We start from the raw sequence: 20,520 nt of genomic DNA on the forward strand, positions 1-20,520 counted from the left end.
CCCCTCAAAGCTGGGGTGATTGATAAATTAAGATCAAAAGTATTAATTTGACTGGTACTACACATGCACCTAGAGTATTGTTTTCTTTTACTATTCAAGTAATCTGGCCCTGACTGGTAAATATATGATCATGAGACAGATATAACAAAATTGTGTAAGGATTTTAAGCCTAAGTTCCTGGTTTTATAACTAAAGTGGCACTTGTAATTAATACTGGAATATATTCTTTTTTCCAGAAGGTACTTGGTATATGTAAAATCACTGAATTGACAACATAACTAGTTTTATTTTGTTGTTACTTAATCTTTGGTCTTTTTTTTTTTTTTTTAAGATTTTGTTTATTTATTTGACAGAGAGAGATTACAAGTAGGCAGAGAGGCAGGCAGAGAGAGAGGAGGAAGCAGGATCCCCACTGATGAGAGAGCCCGATGCGGGGCTTGATCCCAGAACCCTGAGATCCGTGACCTGAGCCAAAGGCAGAGGCTTAACCCACTGAGCCACCCAGGCACCCCAATCTTTGGTCTTTTTAATTTAAATTAGTAACCATTTACCTTCTCAATATCTGTCTTTAGAGTAGTTCTGCTCGGTAAAACATAAACCTTTGTGTTTCATCACTTGATTTTTTATCACTCTTCTGTTCATATTGCAAACCCTTGTAACGTTTTTCTGTTCTCTTCCTAAAGGAGGCTAACACCCCTGAGCACTAGCATTGAGTTTAATAACTTAATGCCTGGATGGCTCGTCTGTTCTTTATGTATAACTTGAGAGATACATCAGTGCCAGCCTTCATCTTAAACATTAGGACTTACTGCTTTATATGTCAGTATTCCAGAGGTTACTCTTAGATCTGTGAATAAGCCTCTTGGAATGCTCTTATTTTAAAATAAGTCACCTGCCCCATAATTGATCTTTTTGAACTTTCCATTCATAGTTGTGTTGCAGCAATTCTTAAAAGTCCTAAAATGAAAATACCATTTTCTTCACAGTAAGTTTCAGCAGTAGCTTTGATAAATGGTGTATTTCACATCTAGAAAAGGGCCATCTCTAATCTTAGGATACTTACATTCTAAAGTAGTCCAGAAACGAGATACACGTGCAGTTAGAGAAGCTGTGTCCCTCGTGGTGACTGTCCCCCTCGGGTGCCGTGTTACCATTCCCACTGTCCTTCCACTTCCCCTTCCCTCTGCCCTGGTTTAGAGCAAGGTCTGGAAACAGAAATGGGTTCCCAGAGAAAGACGGAGCGTCCCTGTGGGTGGTGACACTTCACCAGAGTAGGAACAGGAAGAGAAGAAAATAATACGTCTTTCTTTTTAAAGATTTATTAAATCTCCTTCCTTCTTTATTGTTTAGAGGTGGAAAGAAGCATAGCGTAGGAGAGGGAGGTAGAGTAGAAACCAGAAGAAAGAACGAGCACCCGTGAAAGAACGGATAAAAACAAATCGAGCGTTAGTAGTTGGAATCAGAAATATAAAGAAGGGATCCCTGGGGTGGCAGAACAATAGGAGGAGAGGCCTAAAGAAGGAAGAGACCATGGGCAAGATTCCCAGATGACCTTTTCAGCCAGGACTGGGTTAGGTGTCTCCTGCACCTCCGTTTTGGCTCCCCCTCTAGCACTGATCACGCATTCCCGTGTCCCCTGGGGCCTTCTCCGGGTTTTACCAAGAGGCCTCTAGACTCCAGCGTATCCATTTCACCTGTTGTCCATAGCTCCATCATTACTGTCCCTGCTTCCTCTCCTAAATGTTTAGACATGAGGAGGGTGGACACTGCTTACAAGGGCGAAGATAGCCCAGAGGAACCTAGTGGCAAAATTATCCCTGGACCTGGGTGACCCCGAAAAGGTCTCACCCCCATCTTTAACCCATATAGATGTCATCGGTGGAACTGTCCCTAAAATCAGACCCAGAGCGCACTGGGAGCAGTGGGACCAGTGTCTCTTTTCCCCTTAGGACTGACTTTGGGACTGGCAGTACGAGACAGGGTTCTGTGATTTTGAGAAGAGGGCATGGACCCAGTCCATTTTGCCGACTGCCCTCTGTTCCTCAGAGAGAGCCCAGAACAAAGCAGTTCCCTTGCTTCACAGAGAGATTCTTGTCAAGTCCAGTTTCGTGGCTGTCGGATGTATTCAGGAGGTGGATAGAAGGGGAATGTGAACATTAAAGCTTCCACGTCACAGGGATGACTACCTGTCTATCCTAGTTATGTCTGTTGTGTGGCTGAAAATGGCGGACTTCAGGAAACTGGTTCTAAGAGGGGCACATGATCATTCATCTGACCGTGTAGCCCTTGAGAAAATGCAGAGGTTTGCTAGGGGGAACATCATGGCTGCTTGTAAGCTCTGGGGTGGTGAAGGTGGTTGACAGCACTTTCTCTTAGCAGCACGGTGACATTTCTAACCTAGGAACCTCACTATCCTGTTTTCCTTTGTTATACTCCAGTCAGGTTTCTGCTCGAGGGTGTACCTTTTTATGTAATTTCATTGAATGCCAAGACCCAGAGAGACCTCTGGGTTTCCCGGTAATACTCCTTTCTGTTTCAAGTTATAACTGTATCAGGGAGCCCTCTGGTCAAAGTCTTTAAACAGCAAAGACAAACGACTTGGCAGATGATTTCTCTGTGGGTACATCCTTATGAGTAGATGTCCCGTTGTCTGTCAGCCGTTAACACGATGCCTGAAGATCAGGGTGGGACATATAGGGGTGTTTCAGTAGGTGCAACGGAAGTCTGTTTGGGTATCGAGAGGTTAGGACTGCACACCGGTACAAGTCAGAGAAAACCCAGCCACAGTTTTTAAACAAACAGAAGTTTCTTTTCCATACATTCGAAGAAGTTTGGAGGCAGGTGTTGATAGCATTGATTCGGTGTCAGAGATATCAGGGTCCTTCCCCTACACGTATGATCAGGATATTACAACTACAGGCAGCACACTTGGATTCAAGGCAGGAAGAGTGGGCGGAACACTATTAAGAAAGTAGAAGCTTTCCCAGAAACCCCCTCATTTAGCCACAAACACGTGACATGACCACCTGGAAAAGCAGGGAGGAGGGGTGTCTTGTCTGACTTACACCCATCGTGATCTGCCAACCCCTCCCTCCAAGAAAACCAGGACTTTGTTAAAGCAAGACTAGAGTGAATGTTGTTACAAACTACTTAACAGAATCTCTGTAACAGGTCTTTTGTGGTCTTTATTGTTTGGCTTTTAAAATGGAAGACCCTGCACAATCAGACTTGCTGTTTGGTGTCTAAGTTGTTTTCACAGCAGTTACTCAGAGCCCCACGTGACTGAGTGCGCTCTTTGTAAGATGGAATGAAACGCACTGTGTTGCACACAATTGGTGGCCAGTAGTGTCTTCTTTTCCGTACTGACCTTATGTTCATTTTTCCAGAGGAACCTCCTCAGCCTTCCTCCCCCCATAACGAGAGCGTGCCTAGTTACTGCAAAAACGACGAAGGGGATATCTTCCTGGCGGCCGAGTCCTGGAAGCCCGACGTTTGTACCAGCTGCGTGTGCATGGATAGCGTCATCAGCTGCTACTCCGAGTCTTGCCCGTCAGTATCCTGCGAAAGACCTGTCTTGAGAAAAGGCCAGTGTTGTCCCTACTGCATAGGTAAGACCAATGGAAAACACCTTTCGTCCCTACCAGTGGCCGTTAAATCGACGTTGGCAGCCATTTGACTAGATCAGTTCATGTTTGTGACATGTTACACGGACTCCAAGGGGTGCGTGAGGAGGAGCGTGATGCGAGACGCGTGCTCGCGAGACAGCCTGTCTCGGAGCCGTGGTGTTCCCGCGCCGTCCTCCCCGGCTGGGCTCCTTTGCTTTTTGGATTTTCAGGATGGAACTCTCTTTCTTCACCCTGTTCTTTACAGTGGTCCTTCTGTCTGTGCACAGAGCCCTGAGCACAGGAGGCTTGCTGCTGCCCTGAGATCCACTAACTCTGAAACACAGACTTCATGGCCCGGTTGCTCCTCGTGTCTGCTGCCACCTCCCCGATCCCATTTCAACCATGCACTTAGTTGTCCATGTCGAGGGCCTAGAGACCCAACACGAGGCCTGAGAAACCGACAAGAGTCCTCTGCTTCTTGTGACCCGTGGGGTCTAGCCCGTCAACAGAAGACGTCCGTACGTTTGCTCCTGACGTCTGTACTGAAGCTGGTCGTAGGGACATAAGCCAGATGCCGCTCTGGAGTCCAGAGGCAGGGCTCAGACAGCTGGCAGCTCTCTCAAAGGCACAGTTGCTGCTCCCAAGGCTCTTACTCTCTTTAATTGCTTTTGTTTTGAGTGAAGCTCGTGAAATCAAGAGAGACAATGATGCATCTCAGTCCAGTAGTGAACCTGTAAGCCGAGTAAGCAGGTGACGGTTAGGCAAGCTATGCTAACTGCAGGCACCGTGCATTCACTGCTGGAGATTGTCGCCTACTTTCTAGATATAAGTCATCACGCATATTTGGGGTGATAACTTGAGGAAAAGGGGAACTCTGGCCATGGTGTTTTGTAGCAGTTCCTGTAGATGAACTGATGAATGTGCTCAGGTATATGTTGGCCGTAACTCGAGCTCATCCGGACAGCTCCTTCTCCTTGACTGTCGGACCTCTGGCCCCTAGACGGGGAACCACTTCGGAGTCTCATTCTGCACGTTGGTATATAGAGAGATGGAAAGAGATTCTAAAAACACAATTTCTGCTCTCAGGAATTTTACAGAGCTAGATTTTTCTCCATGTAACAGCCAGAGAGTTTAACTGTGTGTTTGAAAGCTGAGTTCTCTTCTTTTAATAGAATGACTGTCTCGGTGATCCATTCTTCCAACCGTGATGCTTTTGAGAGAGGAATGGAAGCTATAATCAGGATGAGACAACAGCTCTAGACCAGGAGTGGCCCGAGCAAATCAGGACATACGGCTGCCCTATCTTTTAGTGACCAAACAATGTTGGGTTCTGCTAGAATACCCGTAAGCTTTGTAATTCATAAGTGGGGCCAAAAAATGTATCAAGGCATACATCCAGCTGAGTGCTACATAGATTTTCAAAGAACCGGCCAGTATTTATACAAAAAATGTCACTGCCTTTGTTGAGATCTAAATAAAAGGTGTAGAGTGGCCACTATTTCAGGCCAGGGGATTGGTGGAGAAGGGAGTTGTACAACCAGGACTACCATATTTAAACATCAGAACTTCGCTGCAGTTTATGAATCAGTCAGGGGTACTTAGATAATACTTAGAAACCAGGGCCCAGGAGGCTGCGAATGCCACATTTCCTTCAGAGGAAAAACTCTGGCAGTGACTCTCTCTCGTCTTAAAAATTTGCAGATTATTTTGTTAGATAAACAAGTTCTTATGTTTTGCTACTTAACTGATAAATTTGTACTCAGTAAATTATTCAACTAATGAGTTTGTTTCCATGATAAATAGTAAATCACTTCTTTCTCAAAACCAATTTAACACACTTAAATTGATGAAAAGGAACCTTCAAGTCAGTATTTTGTGTCTTTCTTGTATTTTGCTGTTGTTTGGGGGTTTGTTTTTGTTTTTTTGTTTTTTGTTTTCTTTTTTGGCCTTCCTATATCCTTTTCCATTTCCTTCGTGATTTAGACTATACGACCTTTAGTGTGGAGAGAGAAATACCAATTTGGTCGAAATGTTTTACTTTGACTTTAAGTTAGTTTGCAAGCATTTTCAGTAAATTTTGGTTTGTAAAGCTCATACTGGTACAGTGGAAATTGTTTCGGTTGTACTGCCCCCCTGACCACCACCAAAAACACAAAAAGTTGTAGGTATAATTGTACCATGTGAATCTAAGGCTTATGTTCAGGGTAACATTGGGGAGACTTAACATCCGATGACTAATACTGGATGCTGTTACTCCTTCATCTTAGCGCTTATTACATGTTTTATTTTCGAGTCACTGAGCCCTTTCTCTATGCATCATATGTATTTTGCAAGTAGCCTTGTTAGATTGGCCTTCATCCTTCCTCCCCGTCATGTCCAAGCATACAAAATCACGTTCAGTCCATGACCGTGACATGAAGATTCCCTATCTGGCTCTCCAGGTAGCTCCCTTGGCCTCTTCTGGCTCGTTCTGTTATCAGCTTCCTGTCAGCCTGGGCCCTCTGTAAGGGCTCCAAGCCTGGGCCTTGCCAGCACATGCTCCAGGCGGTTACTGACTGTGTCTCAGCTGCCAAGCCTGAGTCACCATCCACAGATCACCTAGCGAAGAGACAGGCCATCATTTTGCCTGTCCTAAAGCACCTGATTATTTCTCCTAGGCCCACAGGACCAGTGCTTGCCTTGTGTCCTGTTTGAGGCTCCCTCAGTTTGGAACCAGCTCCTTCTTAACCTAGATGGTTAGCTGGGAGCTTCCATGCCTCAGCCCAGCCTGCAGGACTGACCTCACCGTGGCTGCAGGTCCCTCGATGGATGTTCTCCCTAATTAGGTCTCTCAAAGACAGATTTCTGAAAACCTCAAACCAGTCTTTAATCTGACTTCTTTTTTAGTGATAAAACCCCTAAACAAAAGCATGCTTCTTTCACCTTGTGAAGTATCCTTTTTTTCTTACCATAAGAGAATTGAAAAGTGATCCTACAAAAAGTAGTATAATTACGAATATTTGTGTTCCTTTCAGCTAAATTATCAAGTTACTAATGTGCAATGATAATACCTTCTTTTGATGTGTGAAGACCTCATATTAGTGTGCCAGTTTAATAGAATGTGTAATACAGACATAATTAATAGGATTGATGATTAATTTTGAAAAGTGAACAGCTTTGTCTCATTACTTATAATACCCCTCATTTGGGAATTCATCCTTGTACTAGAAAGAAACTAAGTAGTAATTACCTAATCATTTTAATGGAACACTTTCTGATTCCCTAATTTTTTATATTCCAGTTTTCTGTGCAAATACAAATTTAGATTTTATTTTCATAGGCTTTTTTACTGTAATGATCGCTTAAAGAATGGGGGTCAAGAATCAAAAGATGACTTGAACACATAAATCAGGTGAAGGTAAAAGGTCTGGTGGGAATTCTAATGTGTGATGGCAAATTGGGTATTTGGTTCCATATAAACAGCAATGCCTTCAGTGTGACACACTTCACCGTGCAAGATTGCGTCGTGGCCTTATCACTACATCCTACATGCCTTCCTAGGACCTTTCTAGAGCAAAAATGATTTCAGTGAGGTCTTTATTCCTTGACTCCTAGATGACAGTAAACAATTCAGCCAACAGTCCTTACCTAGTAAGAGCCTGTGGGGATGCTGGCCCTGACCATGTCACCCTTGCTCTGATGACTGTGCTAGTGATGCTTCTAGCAAGGACCAGATTCTAGCAGCTTCTCTGATGTTCTCTGAGGAACACCACCATCAGCATCCCAGTGGGTCTTCACTATGTCCAGGGGCTTATTCATTCCTGGGACAAATATTATAAAGAAAAAGAGCATTACGCTGACCATAAAGATCTTTCTTAGCTTACTGGGTCCTCAAGCCCATATTGCTGCTGTTCATACCTGCTGTTGACTTTGGAAATGAAGGTGCTCAGGTGTGCCTGTTGACTGAGCCCGTCTGATTGAGGACTGTTCCAGAGCAAGCGGCTCCGCTGTCGGCCAAGTCTGATTACTCAGTGCACAGAATATTGTTTTGAAACTTGGGATTTGGCAAGTGTTTATTTATTTGTAACCGTGTGTTATTTTAGAAAATATTTGAGGTCAGATATTTAAAGTCCTATTTGTTGGCTGGAAATTTCTGAGTCAGTGCATCTTTCTGACTTAAGAAACTTTTGCCAAGGGTCAGTTCTTTTTGGATGCTAGTCTGTTGTTTGTGTCTGCGTGTGTGTGTTTATACATGAGCTCTGAGATGATATGTTATGAAAGTCTATATATACAAATTAAAAAATACCTACGTATGATGTGAACAAAGTTAAGATTACTCTCATTACATGTTTCTCAGTATCTATTAAGTGTCTTTAAGTATCTCTATCTTCAAGGGTCTGTGAAAATGAGTTCTGTTATGGATGGTACCTGATCGTACCTCCTTCTGTTTAGGGGTTAGGTATTTTTTATATTTATTATATATGTCTTAATATTTGAAGTAGAGTTCTCAGGTAGAGTCAGGCTGGCTTGGCACACTCCGTTGGTTGTGATGGTACGATTCTGTTTCCTCTCTCTTGTGACCTTCAACTAGAAAATGATTAATAAAGAATGTCTTTAGTAGGGCGGTGTCTACGATTTCTGTTGAGTCAGTCTGTTAGACACCATTCATTTTTGTTTAGATGTATGTGTATGATTATGCTAATTTGTTTAGGTATCTTTTCTTAGCGATTACAAATATAAATAGTATTTCTGTGGAACATCTGTTGATCATTGAATATTTACCTCAGCCCAGGAGTCAAACATAGCAAATATTTAATCCCGCATCTCTGAGACATACAACCCATAGAATTAAAGGTTGTACATTCTTAAGCCGTAATGTTACGAGACTGGCATCTCTGTTGCAGCATTTTTCACAGCTGTTTCTCCAGTGTGTTTTCTTTTTTTTTTTTCTTTTTTTTTTTTTTTTTTAAGATTTTATTTATTTATTTATTTTTTGACAGAGATCACAAGTAGGCAGAGAGGCAGGCAGAGAGAGAGGAGGAAGCAGACTCCCTGCTGAGCAGAGAGCCCGACATGGGGCTCGATCCCAGGACCCTGGGATCATGACCTGAGCCGAAGGCAGAGGCTTTAACCCACTGAGCCACCCGGGCGCCCCTCCAGTGTGTTTTCTTAAACACTTCTGTGTTTCGGAAAGAGAACTTAAACTTTGGAGCCAAAGGGCTTTGGTCCCATCTCTGGCATATGCTAGCTTTATGTCTCGGGGCTGCAGTATGACTCTAGCTCAGTTTCCCCATCTGTCCCTGAGATGGAGACAGTAATGTTCTCTGCTTCGCTAAAGTGAAGTGAAGTAAAATGAAGTGACATGATGCCCATATGTGACTGTGCTTAGTCAACACACTGTGAACACTCAGCGCCATTCAGTGACCGCTGTTCCAGCATGGGGTGCAGCTGATGTGGGTAACGTGCCAAATAGGTCCTGGTATCACTCTTCAAATGGAGCACCTACCTCTCTGCAAGAGGAAGGCCTGGGTAGAGCCTCCCAGTGATGACCTAGTGAAGGACAAGAATATTTTAGGCAACGCTTCCGTGGCGCACCTCGCCCCGCTCACGCTTGGCTTAAACAGCCCAGCACTGGCTGAGTGGCCGGACTGTGATCCAGGTGGAGGCAGCATGCTTTCCAAGGCCCTGGAGTGCCGCTGGGTTGGGGCAGCACCCCGCCCTCAATCCTCAGAGCTTCCCTGTCCTTTCTTGCCTCTGGACATAGCCGTGGGAGAGAGCATGGAGCTCTTTTCATTTCTGTTTACTTTGAGAGGCTAGTCCCACTTGGGAAGTCCGTGAGCTTACAGCACGTGACTCACCATGATTCCTACAGAGCAGGTGGCATCTGCTACCAGGGGCACTGGCATCAGGAAGAACCCTGGTGTGCTTCCTGAACATTCTGCAGAGCTCTGGGTTCCTGAGGTCCCAACACGGCAATCTGGGTGGTCCCAGATAGCGCTGAAGTAATTTAAGCGGAGGGGAAGGGAGAGGGAGCTGGATGTGCTGTTTAAAGGGTAAAAGACTACAAACACTCTGGTTGTCATGCTCTGTGCTAACTTTGGAATGGGTCTCAAGTTGTCGCAACAGAAATAAACGGTGTTTGATTTCAGTCTGTTTAGGTCTTACCCTGCACCCTGGGAAGCACCCTGTCCTGCTCACTCCATATGCTGCTTTCTCTTCGCCCCTCCGTGTCGCAGCTGTGTAAACAGAAATCCCAGTATGCCTCGGAGTGGCATCACCCTTACCGGGGCTCCAGCACACAGTCTTATTAGAAAGAGGTCTCTTGCACAGACCCCAAGCACATGCCTTTCACCTCTTATTTCGGTCCAAGAGACCAACCCCAATTTTGCACTCTAATGCAGGGTGGGGGAAGAGCCCCTTACAAGAGGGCTACGTTTCTGATGAGGGCACATAATCAGAACTGACATTAGCCGGCGGACCCTGGTGGGGCACTCCTGACCCCACGAAGGCCGTGACAATAAGAACCTTCTCTGAGAAGTCCAGTGGTTTCCACTTCAGGGTTTTCTTGACAAGATTCTGAACTATTTCACATAGATGGCTTCCCTCATGTCCTAAAGCAAGCGTGCTGTTTTCCTTAGCGAGGCCGCCTTCATCTTTCGCTGCTCCCGCTCGCCTGTTAGACTACATTGCGTATTTTCCCTGTATAATGTCCGTAAAGGATTGTCAGCCTTGTAAGAGATGGGACCTCCGTTAAAGCTGAAAATGGAGTATTCCCTGAACCTCCATCCATGAAGTGTGTACTTGACCCATAACAGATGGTTAATGCACGGATTAAGTCCCCTCGCTGAGAGATTCTGTCCTCTTTGTGCACACCGGAAATCAGCCAGAAGTCCCTGTGGTTACCAAGTTTGGTGAGATTTCTGTTCCTGGAGCTCAGGAAAGTTTATAATTTTTTCTAGTGACTTTATTACCTATTTTTTCCCAGTATGTTGAAGAAACCTGAAAGGTTCTTTTGGCTATTAAAATACACCTAGATTCCCACCCCAAGAAATAGAGTAAAATAAAGCACAAATAGACTTGCAAGAAGGGTCTTAAAATGGTGGTCAGATCCACTTTCAAAGTGTTTGAGACATTATACAGAGGTAGGGGTTGGCCCACATGGCAGTAGGTTTTCTCTTTTTATAAAAATGAAGTAACAGCAGATGTTTATTAGAAGCTAGGAGTAATAAGGAACTCAGGTTTTGAATTAAATCAATAAATATTTTTTGCATTTTTAGCCAAAAAGCTTTAATCATTTGCAGCAGATATTAGACCTGTGTGCCTCATTGAAATCGTTTGTGCGCCCTCCGATTTCAGCAAGACTTCAGTCGAGTTCTGCTGTTCCGTTCGTCCCCAGTCAGGAAAGGCCCAGTGGGCCAGCCTGGTGAAAATCGGTCTTCATCTGTGCTTGTTTCCTGCAAATTATTTGCTCATACTCCTCCGTTGCTGTTTCTGTTTGTCTCCTATTTACGTAAGCAGAAATAAAGCGGGTTTCTCAAACAGGAGGCACACACATTCGATTTCTTCTCCAGACATAGAGTTTGTGCCCGGCATGTGCCCGACTTTGGGATACAGAAATGAGGATGAGATCACAGGCCAGGGATTTGAGTATTTTACCCGTTAAAAGAAGATAAAATAGAATAGTAGCATTTTGTTCCTTTGTGGCAGTTAGAGAAAGATCACTGCAGTGCAGTGTTAAACTTACAAGCGAAAATTTTTGAAGGCACTTTCCCTACACTTCCCAGAGTCTGCTGCTTCACTGGTGATTCTTGGTCACCTTTTTCACCCCCTTTTGTGAATTCCCTGTCACCCGTAGTATACCTCGTACCTTCTCTCACCTGCCTGAGGGATCTCTCACTAATGCTACTGTCAGTGCTTCAGAGTTAGGAAACCAAATCGAAATGAAACGTTAGCAGGCCTATAGTTTGCATAGCTTTCCAAAACCTTCAGCACGTCTGCCTGGGCCTGGGGTCCTGTAGAGCTGGTGAGATCCTCCCGATCCAGGAGCCTCTCCCTGGAGGCAGAGGCCTCACCGGCCTCGGGCCTCACTGTGTCTCCAGTGTTGGGGACCGAGCTGTCACAGCGATGCGTAGCAAGGACAGGCCTCCCGCTCCACTCCTGTGGTGGATTATTTTGTGGTGGGACTTACTCTGAGAATAAGAGCTGCATTTAGTTTCTTGGCCTCTGGGATTCCAGAGGAGATTACCTTTCAGGACTCTAAGTAGTACCGGGGAGCTTGGAAAGAACGGAGGCTATGTCGAAAGCTGCCTACCTTCCTCCCAGGAAGTGGCTCCCACGCCACCACTCTGGCCTCCTGACCACCACAGTCGGAGTGAGAACCCAGGACAGTTGTCTCCGGGCAGCACCGAAGAGTCCAGCTCTAGCATGGGCTCGTGTGGATCTTCGTTTTCAGATCCTTCCGCGGAGGAAAGGGGGGAAAGTCTGGAGCTGCCTCCTTTTCAGGGTCTGATGTGCATCCCTCACCGTGGCCGATTCAGAGCAAGGCCTGAGCCCCACCACATCAGTGATTCTGAAACACTGAATCGGATCTTCATAGACGAAGAAACCACCACAGCTGTGGAGTCTATGGTTTCCCCAGCTGTTAATTAGTTTTATGGTATAATTAGTAAAATAGCTCAAGAGTAACAGCAAAGTTCAACTTTAACAGCATCTTAATACTTCTTCTCTTTAAGTAAGAGGGCAAAGTTTAAACGATTGGAAAAGTCACCTTGAGAGGAGTTAACATTTCAAGGCCTCTTTATGACCCAGAATCAGGGAAAACAAAAACGCCCAAGTTCTCCAGACTCCACCGCTGAAGGACACGGCGCACTTTAACCCGAGGCCTACATGGTGCCTTATAGTGTTGCTTATATTTGAATCCAAAGACTACAAGACATGTCTGTGCGCTCCAAGTTAGATAGCCCCATGGAAGGAGCCATCACACATGAGTGTGTCCCCACACACGGTGTCCTATCCATCCTACAGCCGGGACTTGGTTTCTGAAGGAGGTCAAAAGTCCATTCAAGCCCGGTCTGATGGATGAGAGAGGCCTGAGCTGAGGAAACCAAATACCAAAGCTGATCTAAACCAAGGAGTGGCCATAAAATAGTACCTATCTTCATTGCATGTGTCAAAATTTGGCTCTGGGCGCCTCTGCAAAAGGAAAATTCCAAAGCCGTGTGAAGCAAGGGCAGTATCGTTGGAATACATTTATAGCCGTCTACAGTGACTGCTCAGAAGAAGGGGATCACGTTTGTTTGGATATAGAACTCCTGATGTGTTTGTCCTAAAAATAAACCTCATTATATTAGTGTCATACCTCATGTTTTTCTTGGGACATTCTCCTCTAATCCTCTTCTTCCGAGAGATGTTAAAGAGAGATTTGCCTAAGAAAGACCGTGAGTCCTCAACAACCACTTCATTATCTGTGTTCCTTCATAGGACTGTGCCAGACGTATGTTTCAGTCCGTTGAAGGGTAAATTACCTTTGAAGGTGAAAACCTTAAGCCCCAACGTATACAAGGGGCAGGAACTCTAAGGCCCGTTTTTTTTTTTTAGAGTTCGTGAGTAATCACATGTTCATTTGTGTGGCACCGGGAAGTGGCCCTCCCTGAGGTTACCCTGCTGGGTACAGGTGGACAGAAGGTATGTGGGGACTGTGGAGCCAACCCACGTTGGTTCCCATCCTGGCCTTGCCACTTTTTAGCCGTGCATCTTGGGCAAGTCACGTAATACCCCCTGCCTCGGTTTCCTGTGGAACGGGGGTAATACTCTGTCCCACTGGGCTGTAGAGATCCACTGGAACGGACTCCTGGAACTCACTTAGCACAGTGGCCAGTACAGCACGTGGGAGTTCCTGTTTTTGGGTATCAACGAATAAAAATAATGTCATTGTCAGTGTAAACAAACCAGCTGGAGTGATAAATAGAACAGTCAGGCGGTCCAGCCTACTCTACATCCAGATATAAACCACAAAGACTGCTTTTAGTTGGATGTTCCTGAGTCTCCATTTCTACATCTTCTTCAGCCAGAGTGCTTAAAATACTTTCATACGTACTTCCAGACTCTGTTCCTTCCCACGGAAGATGACAGTGACTTCATTATTTAGAACCTCACATTGTATAGAACGGCCACCTTGTCTCCCTGTAGACCAGGTCATTTCTTAAACTTTTGACAGTTTTCTCAAATTGACCCAACTGTACTGTGGAAGGCGGTGGCTTAAACAGGCACAAAAAGTGTGTGAGAGCTAGGGGACACTGAAATCCATCAGACAGCCCAAGGAGCTCCATGGTTTCAGGCCTCTGTTTAGATCTTTGCCTTTCAGGTAAAATTCAGTCAAAAGCAGAAATATTTTTACAAAGCCTCATTAACCAAACTCTGATGAACGAATCTGGGCCACATTGCAGCCACTCTGGAAAGGGTTCGGGCTTTCCAAAAACCAAGAATCCTCCATTTATTTCACATGAAAGTTCAGTAGTCTTAACGTGTGGCTTTGTTTTAAAGCACCTTTGAAGAAACACAACTTGATCATTATGAAGCATATTGATATGGTGGTTCAAACTGATCAGAGGTGAAGATACCGTAGAAAACACTCTCTCTAAGCAATGGAAGGGAAGCACTGCTCTGTCACAGTCTCTGAAACGGATCTCCTCAGGGATTGAAGGCCGCATCCCAGACCTGCCAGTCCTGACGTATTACACCTGTAGCTAACGTGCCCCCCACACACAGCAGCATATTGGAACCAGCTTGGCCCTCCCCTGAGGGTGTTGTGTACTTTCCAGAGAGGCCCTGGCACATTGGAGACCACATGAAGAGGGTTCTGTGTGTTCTGGGATGGAAGGAAGGGAGCCACTGGGTCACGCTTAGCGTAGAGAACTCGAGCCTTGCAGGCAGGTGGAGCCAAGGGGTTATGTGGGCTCCGCCACATACTGATTTGGTTACATCAGCTTCCTTCCCCTCTGCAAACCTGCGTCTCCCCAAGAGGAGCATAGACTGCCCTCCCTCTTAGGGTGTCTGTGAGGCTGAATGGAACTGAGTTCCTTAGCCCCACGGATGCTCACCGGGTGCTCTTCAGTTCCTCTGTCAGAACCTTCTGGTGTTTCTCTTGTCTCTGCAGTTTGTCTCCTCTGAGCTCCAGTCTTTAAGAAGGTCAGCTGTGGGAGGTGCCTGGGTAGCTCAGTGGGTTGAGCCTCTGCCTTTGGCTCAGGTCATGATCCTGGGGTCCGGGGATTGAGCCCCGTGTTGGGCCTGCTTCCCCTCTGCCTCTCTCTGCCTGCCTCTCTGCCTACTTGTGATCTCTCTGTCAAATAAATAAATAAAATCTTTTGGGGAGAAAAAAAAAAAAAGGTCAGCTGTGAGAATGCTGCCTGGTGTCATTCAGTTCTTAGGTCTCGGAGCCTCGCTGAGCTCTGCACCGTGAACTTCAGCATCGGCTCGGAGTTTTGTGCAGCCTTGAGGTCCCTCAGTCCTGCAACCAAGTGCCTTTTTACGAGGTCTTTTTTGAGGCACTGGTCCCCTTTCCATTCTCTGGCACCTCCAAGGAGAAACTCATTCTTTGAGACAGTGCTACCAACCAACATTTGACTGGTATCTATTTCTGTGCTCTACCCACCCTCCCTGCCCCCAGTTTTTTTTCACAGTTTTATTGAGAAATAATCCACATACATCACTGTATACATTTAAGGCATACAGGGGTGCCTGGGTGGCACAGTCAGTTAAGCACCCAGCTCTTGGTTTCGGCTCAGGTCATGATCTCAGTGTCGTGAGGTCAAGCCCCTGTTGGGCTCTGCACTTAGTGTGGAATCTGCCTCAGCCTCTCTGTCCCGCCCGGCCCTCGCTCGGGCACTTGTGCACACCTGCATTCTCTCTCTGTCTCACGGTCTCTTCCTCTCTCAAATAAATAGTATTTTAAAAAGTAAGGTTAAGGTAGAGAACATGATGGTTTGAGTTCCATGCACTGTGACGTGAGTACCGCCATCGGTGTAGTTAACATCTGCCATCTCCTTGTGATGAGCACTCTTTAGAATGTATTCTCTTAACAGCCTTGCTGTCTGTCCCACAGCGGTGTTCGCTGCAGTCATCACGTCGCCTTCACATCCCTGCGACTTACTCCTCTCGTAACTGGACGTCTGTATCTTTCGACCACCTTCCTCCAGTTCCCCCCCACCTCGGGCAACCACAATTTTCCTCTCTTTTTCTATGAGTTTGGTGTGTGTTTGTTGAGATGCCACATTTCAGTGTAGTGTTTGTCTTTCTCTGTTTCACTTAGCCTAATACCTTCAAGGTCCATCCATGTTGTCACAAATGGGAGGATTTTTTTTTTTTTTTTCCGTTTTTATGGCTGAATGATATTCCAGCCCTATGTATAAAACATGGCTGCTTTGCCCATCCGTCCATCAGCGGATACTTAGGTTGTTTCCATGTCTGGGCTGTTGTAAATAATGCTGCCATGAACGTGCACCACCCCACCCCACCCCTGGTTTTTTAAACCTTCCTGATCTCAAGTTGAAATGAGCTTAGTTGAAAATGACCTTGAAGGCAAGATGCTTCTGAGATAATCTGTGATGAGCAGAGTTTAAGTGGAATAGACATAAACCTGTCACAGTACCTGGAAATTCCATCCATGTCTTCAGCCTACTCAGTGGCCTTATTGGGACCATGGAAGCCCCCGGACCTGGGACCCATCTGGCTCACCCTCCAAGCGACCGTGTGGGGCATGGCGCAGTGTCTCCCGTGGGGAGCTCCCCAGAGAATGCAGCTCAGTCTTCCTTGCTGTCACATGGCTACTTTGAATGCCTAAGTACTTTGAATTCTTACTTGAATTTGAATTTACTTTGAATTCTTCATTGAATTTAGAAAAAGATGTATTTTTGTAACAAAATCAAATAAGGAACTTCAGTTCCCCCCAATATATAGTCCGAGTTCTTGGTTCACCTCCAAGTCATTCAGAGTCATTACTCTCTTATGTCCTTTTATAAATATTTTAGAAATGATCTCTTGCAGTTGCTGAGTCAGCAATTACATGAACACAATTTTATGCTGTAGCTCAGAGTTTAATCTTTGGTGTTTCTTTCCTGGTTTAGTCTTCTTACAGTCCGCTCATTCTCCAGAGCTGAGCTGCTAGCATTCAGAAAGCACCACAGCACATGGCCAGGTGCTCCTCGTGTGTGTGTGTGTGTGTGTGTGTGTGAGAGAGAGAGAGAGAGAGAGAGAGAGAGAGATTTCCATTTTATTGCTGCCTCCTTATCAAAAGTAACTGACATTCATTACGGGAAAAAAAGTGAAGAGAAAAGCTCACCAGTTCTAACAGTTACTATCAACATTTTCTTTCTAGACAGTTTTTAATTTTCCTCTTTACGTGTTGGAGCTTGTACTATGTACTATGGAGCTTGTACTATATGTGATGCATTTTAATAACTGCCCAGTATTCTCTCCTGTCATCCCATTCAGTCATTTAAACATTTCTCTTATTGTTAGATACAGATTTCCCCCCGAACTTCTTGCTGTTGTAAAGAACACTGTGATGAACCTCCAACAGAAAATGCTTACTTTAGGTCTTTTCTGATTATTTCTTTGGAATAGAGTCCTAGAAGAAGTATTGGCTCAGTGGGGCATGAAGTCCGTCGAGTCACAGGAAGGGTTCCGCCAGTCGGGCCGCTGACCCCACACAATCCACCGCTTTCCTGCCCGAAGCTCCCAGTGACTGAAATTTGTCCTCTTTTACCCTGTTCCCCACATCGGCTCTGTCCTAGCGGCAGCTTCCTGGTTGGGTCACACAGAGAGGCCTCAGAGTGGGAGGCTCGATTGCTGCACTAAAAAATCAATCACTAATCACTGGAATATTGAGGAGTTCGATAAGGCCTGACCGGGTCCCTTACAAACTCCCCATGCATTGCGAAGCAGTGAAATGACTCACCTGTTGGAATGGCCTCTGCCCGGTCTCCCGTGTAGGAAGGGCTGTCCTTCAGGTGTCCTCTTCCTCAGTATCCATATCCTCACAGCTGCTTCTCCCATTTCTCAGATCTCTCCTTGCCCGTCTGGCTGCATGCATGCTGCCCTAACCTGACCCACGTCATATCCCCATGAACAGGATCCTCAACGTCCTTTCCCCATCTGGTCCTCCGTGTTGCCCTTTTCCAGAACTCTCTTTTTACCATTAAAGCTGCTGAGGCCCCTCCTCTCCTCTACAGGAAGGAATCTCAAGACATCTGTTGTTACTCAAGGCCCCTTACCATCCGACCCCAGCTTCACCTCAGGCCATGGTGCATGTGTGTGTGCGCATGTACACGTGCACAAACACACACACACACAATTACACAGCCTGACACCCTCACTGCCCTTCCGGCGTGGCAAGCTGTTGGACACCCCGTCTTCCGCTGGGAATGCCCTCCCTCTGGCTGCTTTGTCTTCTGCTCATCCCTCCAAGTGAAGGGAGAACACTGAATCTGGAGTCGTGCCTTCCCCCGTTCCCTGGCAGTTAGTTGCTTTGCCCTCCGTGTTAAATTCACAGGAGCAGTGGTTGCTGCGGTGTTCTGTGGAGAGGTGTCCGGTCCCCAAGCCTGTTCCACCATGTCTCTGCAGTCCTCTAGGTCAGGGTCATAGTCCTGCCTTCCTTCCCACTGATGAGAAGAGTTTGTAGAATCAGTGAACGAACATCTTTATAATGTTTAACATATTGTGATTATTCTTAATATCCGTGTAATTTTCACAGATGATTTTAGCTTCATAAATATGAGTAGCATTAATCAATTAAATATCTTAAGATGTGTCTTTGCCTAGATCCTAAGAAAATACACACCAGTGCTTGGGCTTGACTCGACCCCCTTTTTATGAAGTCCCCATCCTTCCTAAGTTCATGCCTGGAGTTCATTCCCTTGATCCTTTTCTCTGAGAGGACTGGCCAAGACATATTTGGGAGGAAAAACATGGCAGAAAGTGCTGGACAAGATAGGAAAAGAGTTTAACCTTTTTTCTAAGGTCCTTGCACAGTAGTCCATTTGCCAAGTTTTATGCCATGATATTGGTCCATCATAGGGGCTATTACAAGGTTTATGTAAAATATCATCAGTGATACTGCTTTATGAAGAGATGCTTCCTTTCATAAAGAAGTCTCTGCATAACAGACTCTAGATTTAATGGTCCATCTAATGTCCTCAATGTAAAGTTGGCTGGAGGTCAGAGTATTACTTGAATTGGATTCATTAAATGATTCTACTGAGCCGTTCGACATGTGCATTTGAGAGATCTTAATGAAGTGGCCTCCCCTGAGGATTCTAGGCTAGCAGAAACTTCTATCGTGGGTTTGGTTCAGAAGTCTCCAGTTAAGTTTTTAAGCTTAACTGTCAGTGCACCAGAAAACTTTCTGTGGAACATTGAGAAAGACAGCAAGGTATCTTTTTTCATAGATAATGAGAAAGCATTTCTGTTTACAACTAGAACTTCCTGGGATTACTCAGTATCCCCTGTTGAACTCAGGCAGCAGTACTGAGAGAAACTGTGAAGAAATGTTGAGAAACAGAGAGATTGTGCATTCTAACACTTGACATAGATTCCTTCCCACACCTGCTTACAGAATTCTGCAGTGGACTGAGACACAGCTATTGGAAATACAACATACTGGAGTAATAGGACATTATCGGCACCATTCAGTAAGGGGCATGTGCTTGAGTAATTGGTCAGGAGAGAACATGGACACCAAAAACAGATGAGAACATTTCTGTCTGCAAGCCTCCTCTGGAAAAGCTCAGTGGGAAGCTTTGAGCGGGGTCTCTGCAGACAGCAGCTTCTAGCCACCTTGAAGCATGTGGCTGCGAGTGGGGGTTCCTCAGAGAACATGGCATGCGATGCCCACCCGTTTCTCCTTGCTCCCACGGGCATCCTGGGCTCCATCCTCTGTGGGCAATAAACACTGCATCCGTTAGAGCCTCCCAGGAGCCTTCCAGACGGTAAGAACCCTGAACCACTAATACCACTCCTTTCCTAAGGAACATTCCTTCCAGATTCCTTTGTAGTTTTTTTAATTGTTAGTGACCAGTGGTCAGCAGAGGTGCCTTTAGAATCTGAACATAAAATTTTCCCAGGCTAGCAGGGGTCATCCAGTTACTGGCGTGTCCAGTGATGAGGAAGTGCTCACCCCCATTTCCCCGTTGGTCTGCCCCATCTCTGCTGGGCACTGGGCCTCACTCTGAGCCACCGTTCTTGAGCTCTGAGGAGAAGGACTGGCTATAAAATGTCACCTGTCACAAGTAAGTTCAGGTAAACTAGGAGGTGGCATTGAGTCCAAAAGAAAGGAACTTTCTAGAGAAAAATTGTGGGAGGGAGGAAATGACGATAAGAGAGACTAGAGAATAAAGAGCAGAGGGTTTTAAGCTGTAAATTCTCACACACAGAAATAGCTCCTAAAAATACATCATCAGGGCACCTGGGTGGCTCAGTCGATTAAAAGGCCAACTCTTGGTTTCGGCCCAGGTCATGATCTCGCTGTCTGAGATCGAACCCCACTTAATGTCAGGCTCCGCGCTCAGGACAAAATCTGCTTCAGAGTCTCTCTCTCTCCCCCTCCCCCCACTCGCTCTCTCGGTCTCTCTCTAAAATAAAATCTTAAAAAATAGAAATTATATATATATATATATATATATATATAGTTATCAAAAACCATGGTCTGCTGGAAAAATGGACCAAACTGAAATGAGGTTGTTTCTACAGCAGAAATACCTTTGTTGACAAAAGGGAAATGCATCCAGCATCCTTGAAGAAAGAAGTGGTTGTGCGGCCCTGGTGCCCCCCACTGACACCCCCTCGTTCCCGGTGACACACCACGGTCATTCCTTAGCACTCCGCCGAATCGTTCACAAAAACATTAACTGAAAGTAGGAATTTCAGGAAACGTCTCCATAAA

General features: G+C 45.5%; 1 protein-coding gene across 7 annotated transcripts in view; it reads left to right on the forward strand.

The window, feature by feature from the left end:
* The window catches only part of CRIM1 (cysteine rich transmembrane BMP regulator 1), a 188,885-nt gene that overhangs the window by 154,720 nt on the left and 13,645 nt on the right, over window positions 1–20,520 (forward strand). For all 7 annotated transcript variants that reach the window (XM_032352989.1, XM_032352988.1, XM_032352991.1 and 4 more), the window contains one exon: window positions 3,387–3,608. In XM_032352989.1, the coding sequence (XP_032208880.1) occupies window positions 3,387–3,608 (222 nt within the window). The remainder of the gene's footprint in view (window positions 1–3,386; window positions 3,609–20,520) is intronic.

This window comes from Mustela erminea, chromosome 7, assembly GCF_009829155.1.
Source record: "Mustela erminea isolate mMusErm1 chromosome 7, mMusErm1.Pri, whole genome shotgun sequence".
In the NCBI taxonomy this organism is placed as follows: Eukaryota; Metazoa; Chordata; class Mammalia; order Carnivora; family Mustelidae; genus Mustela; species Mustela erminea.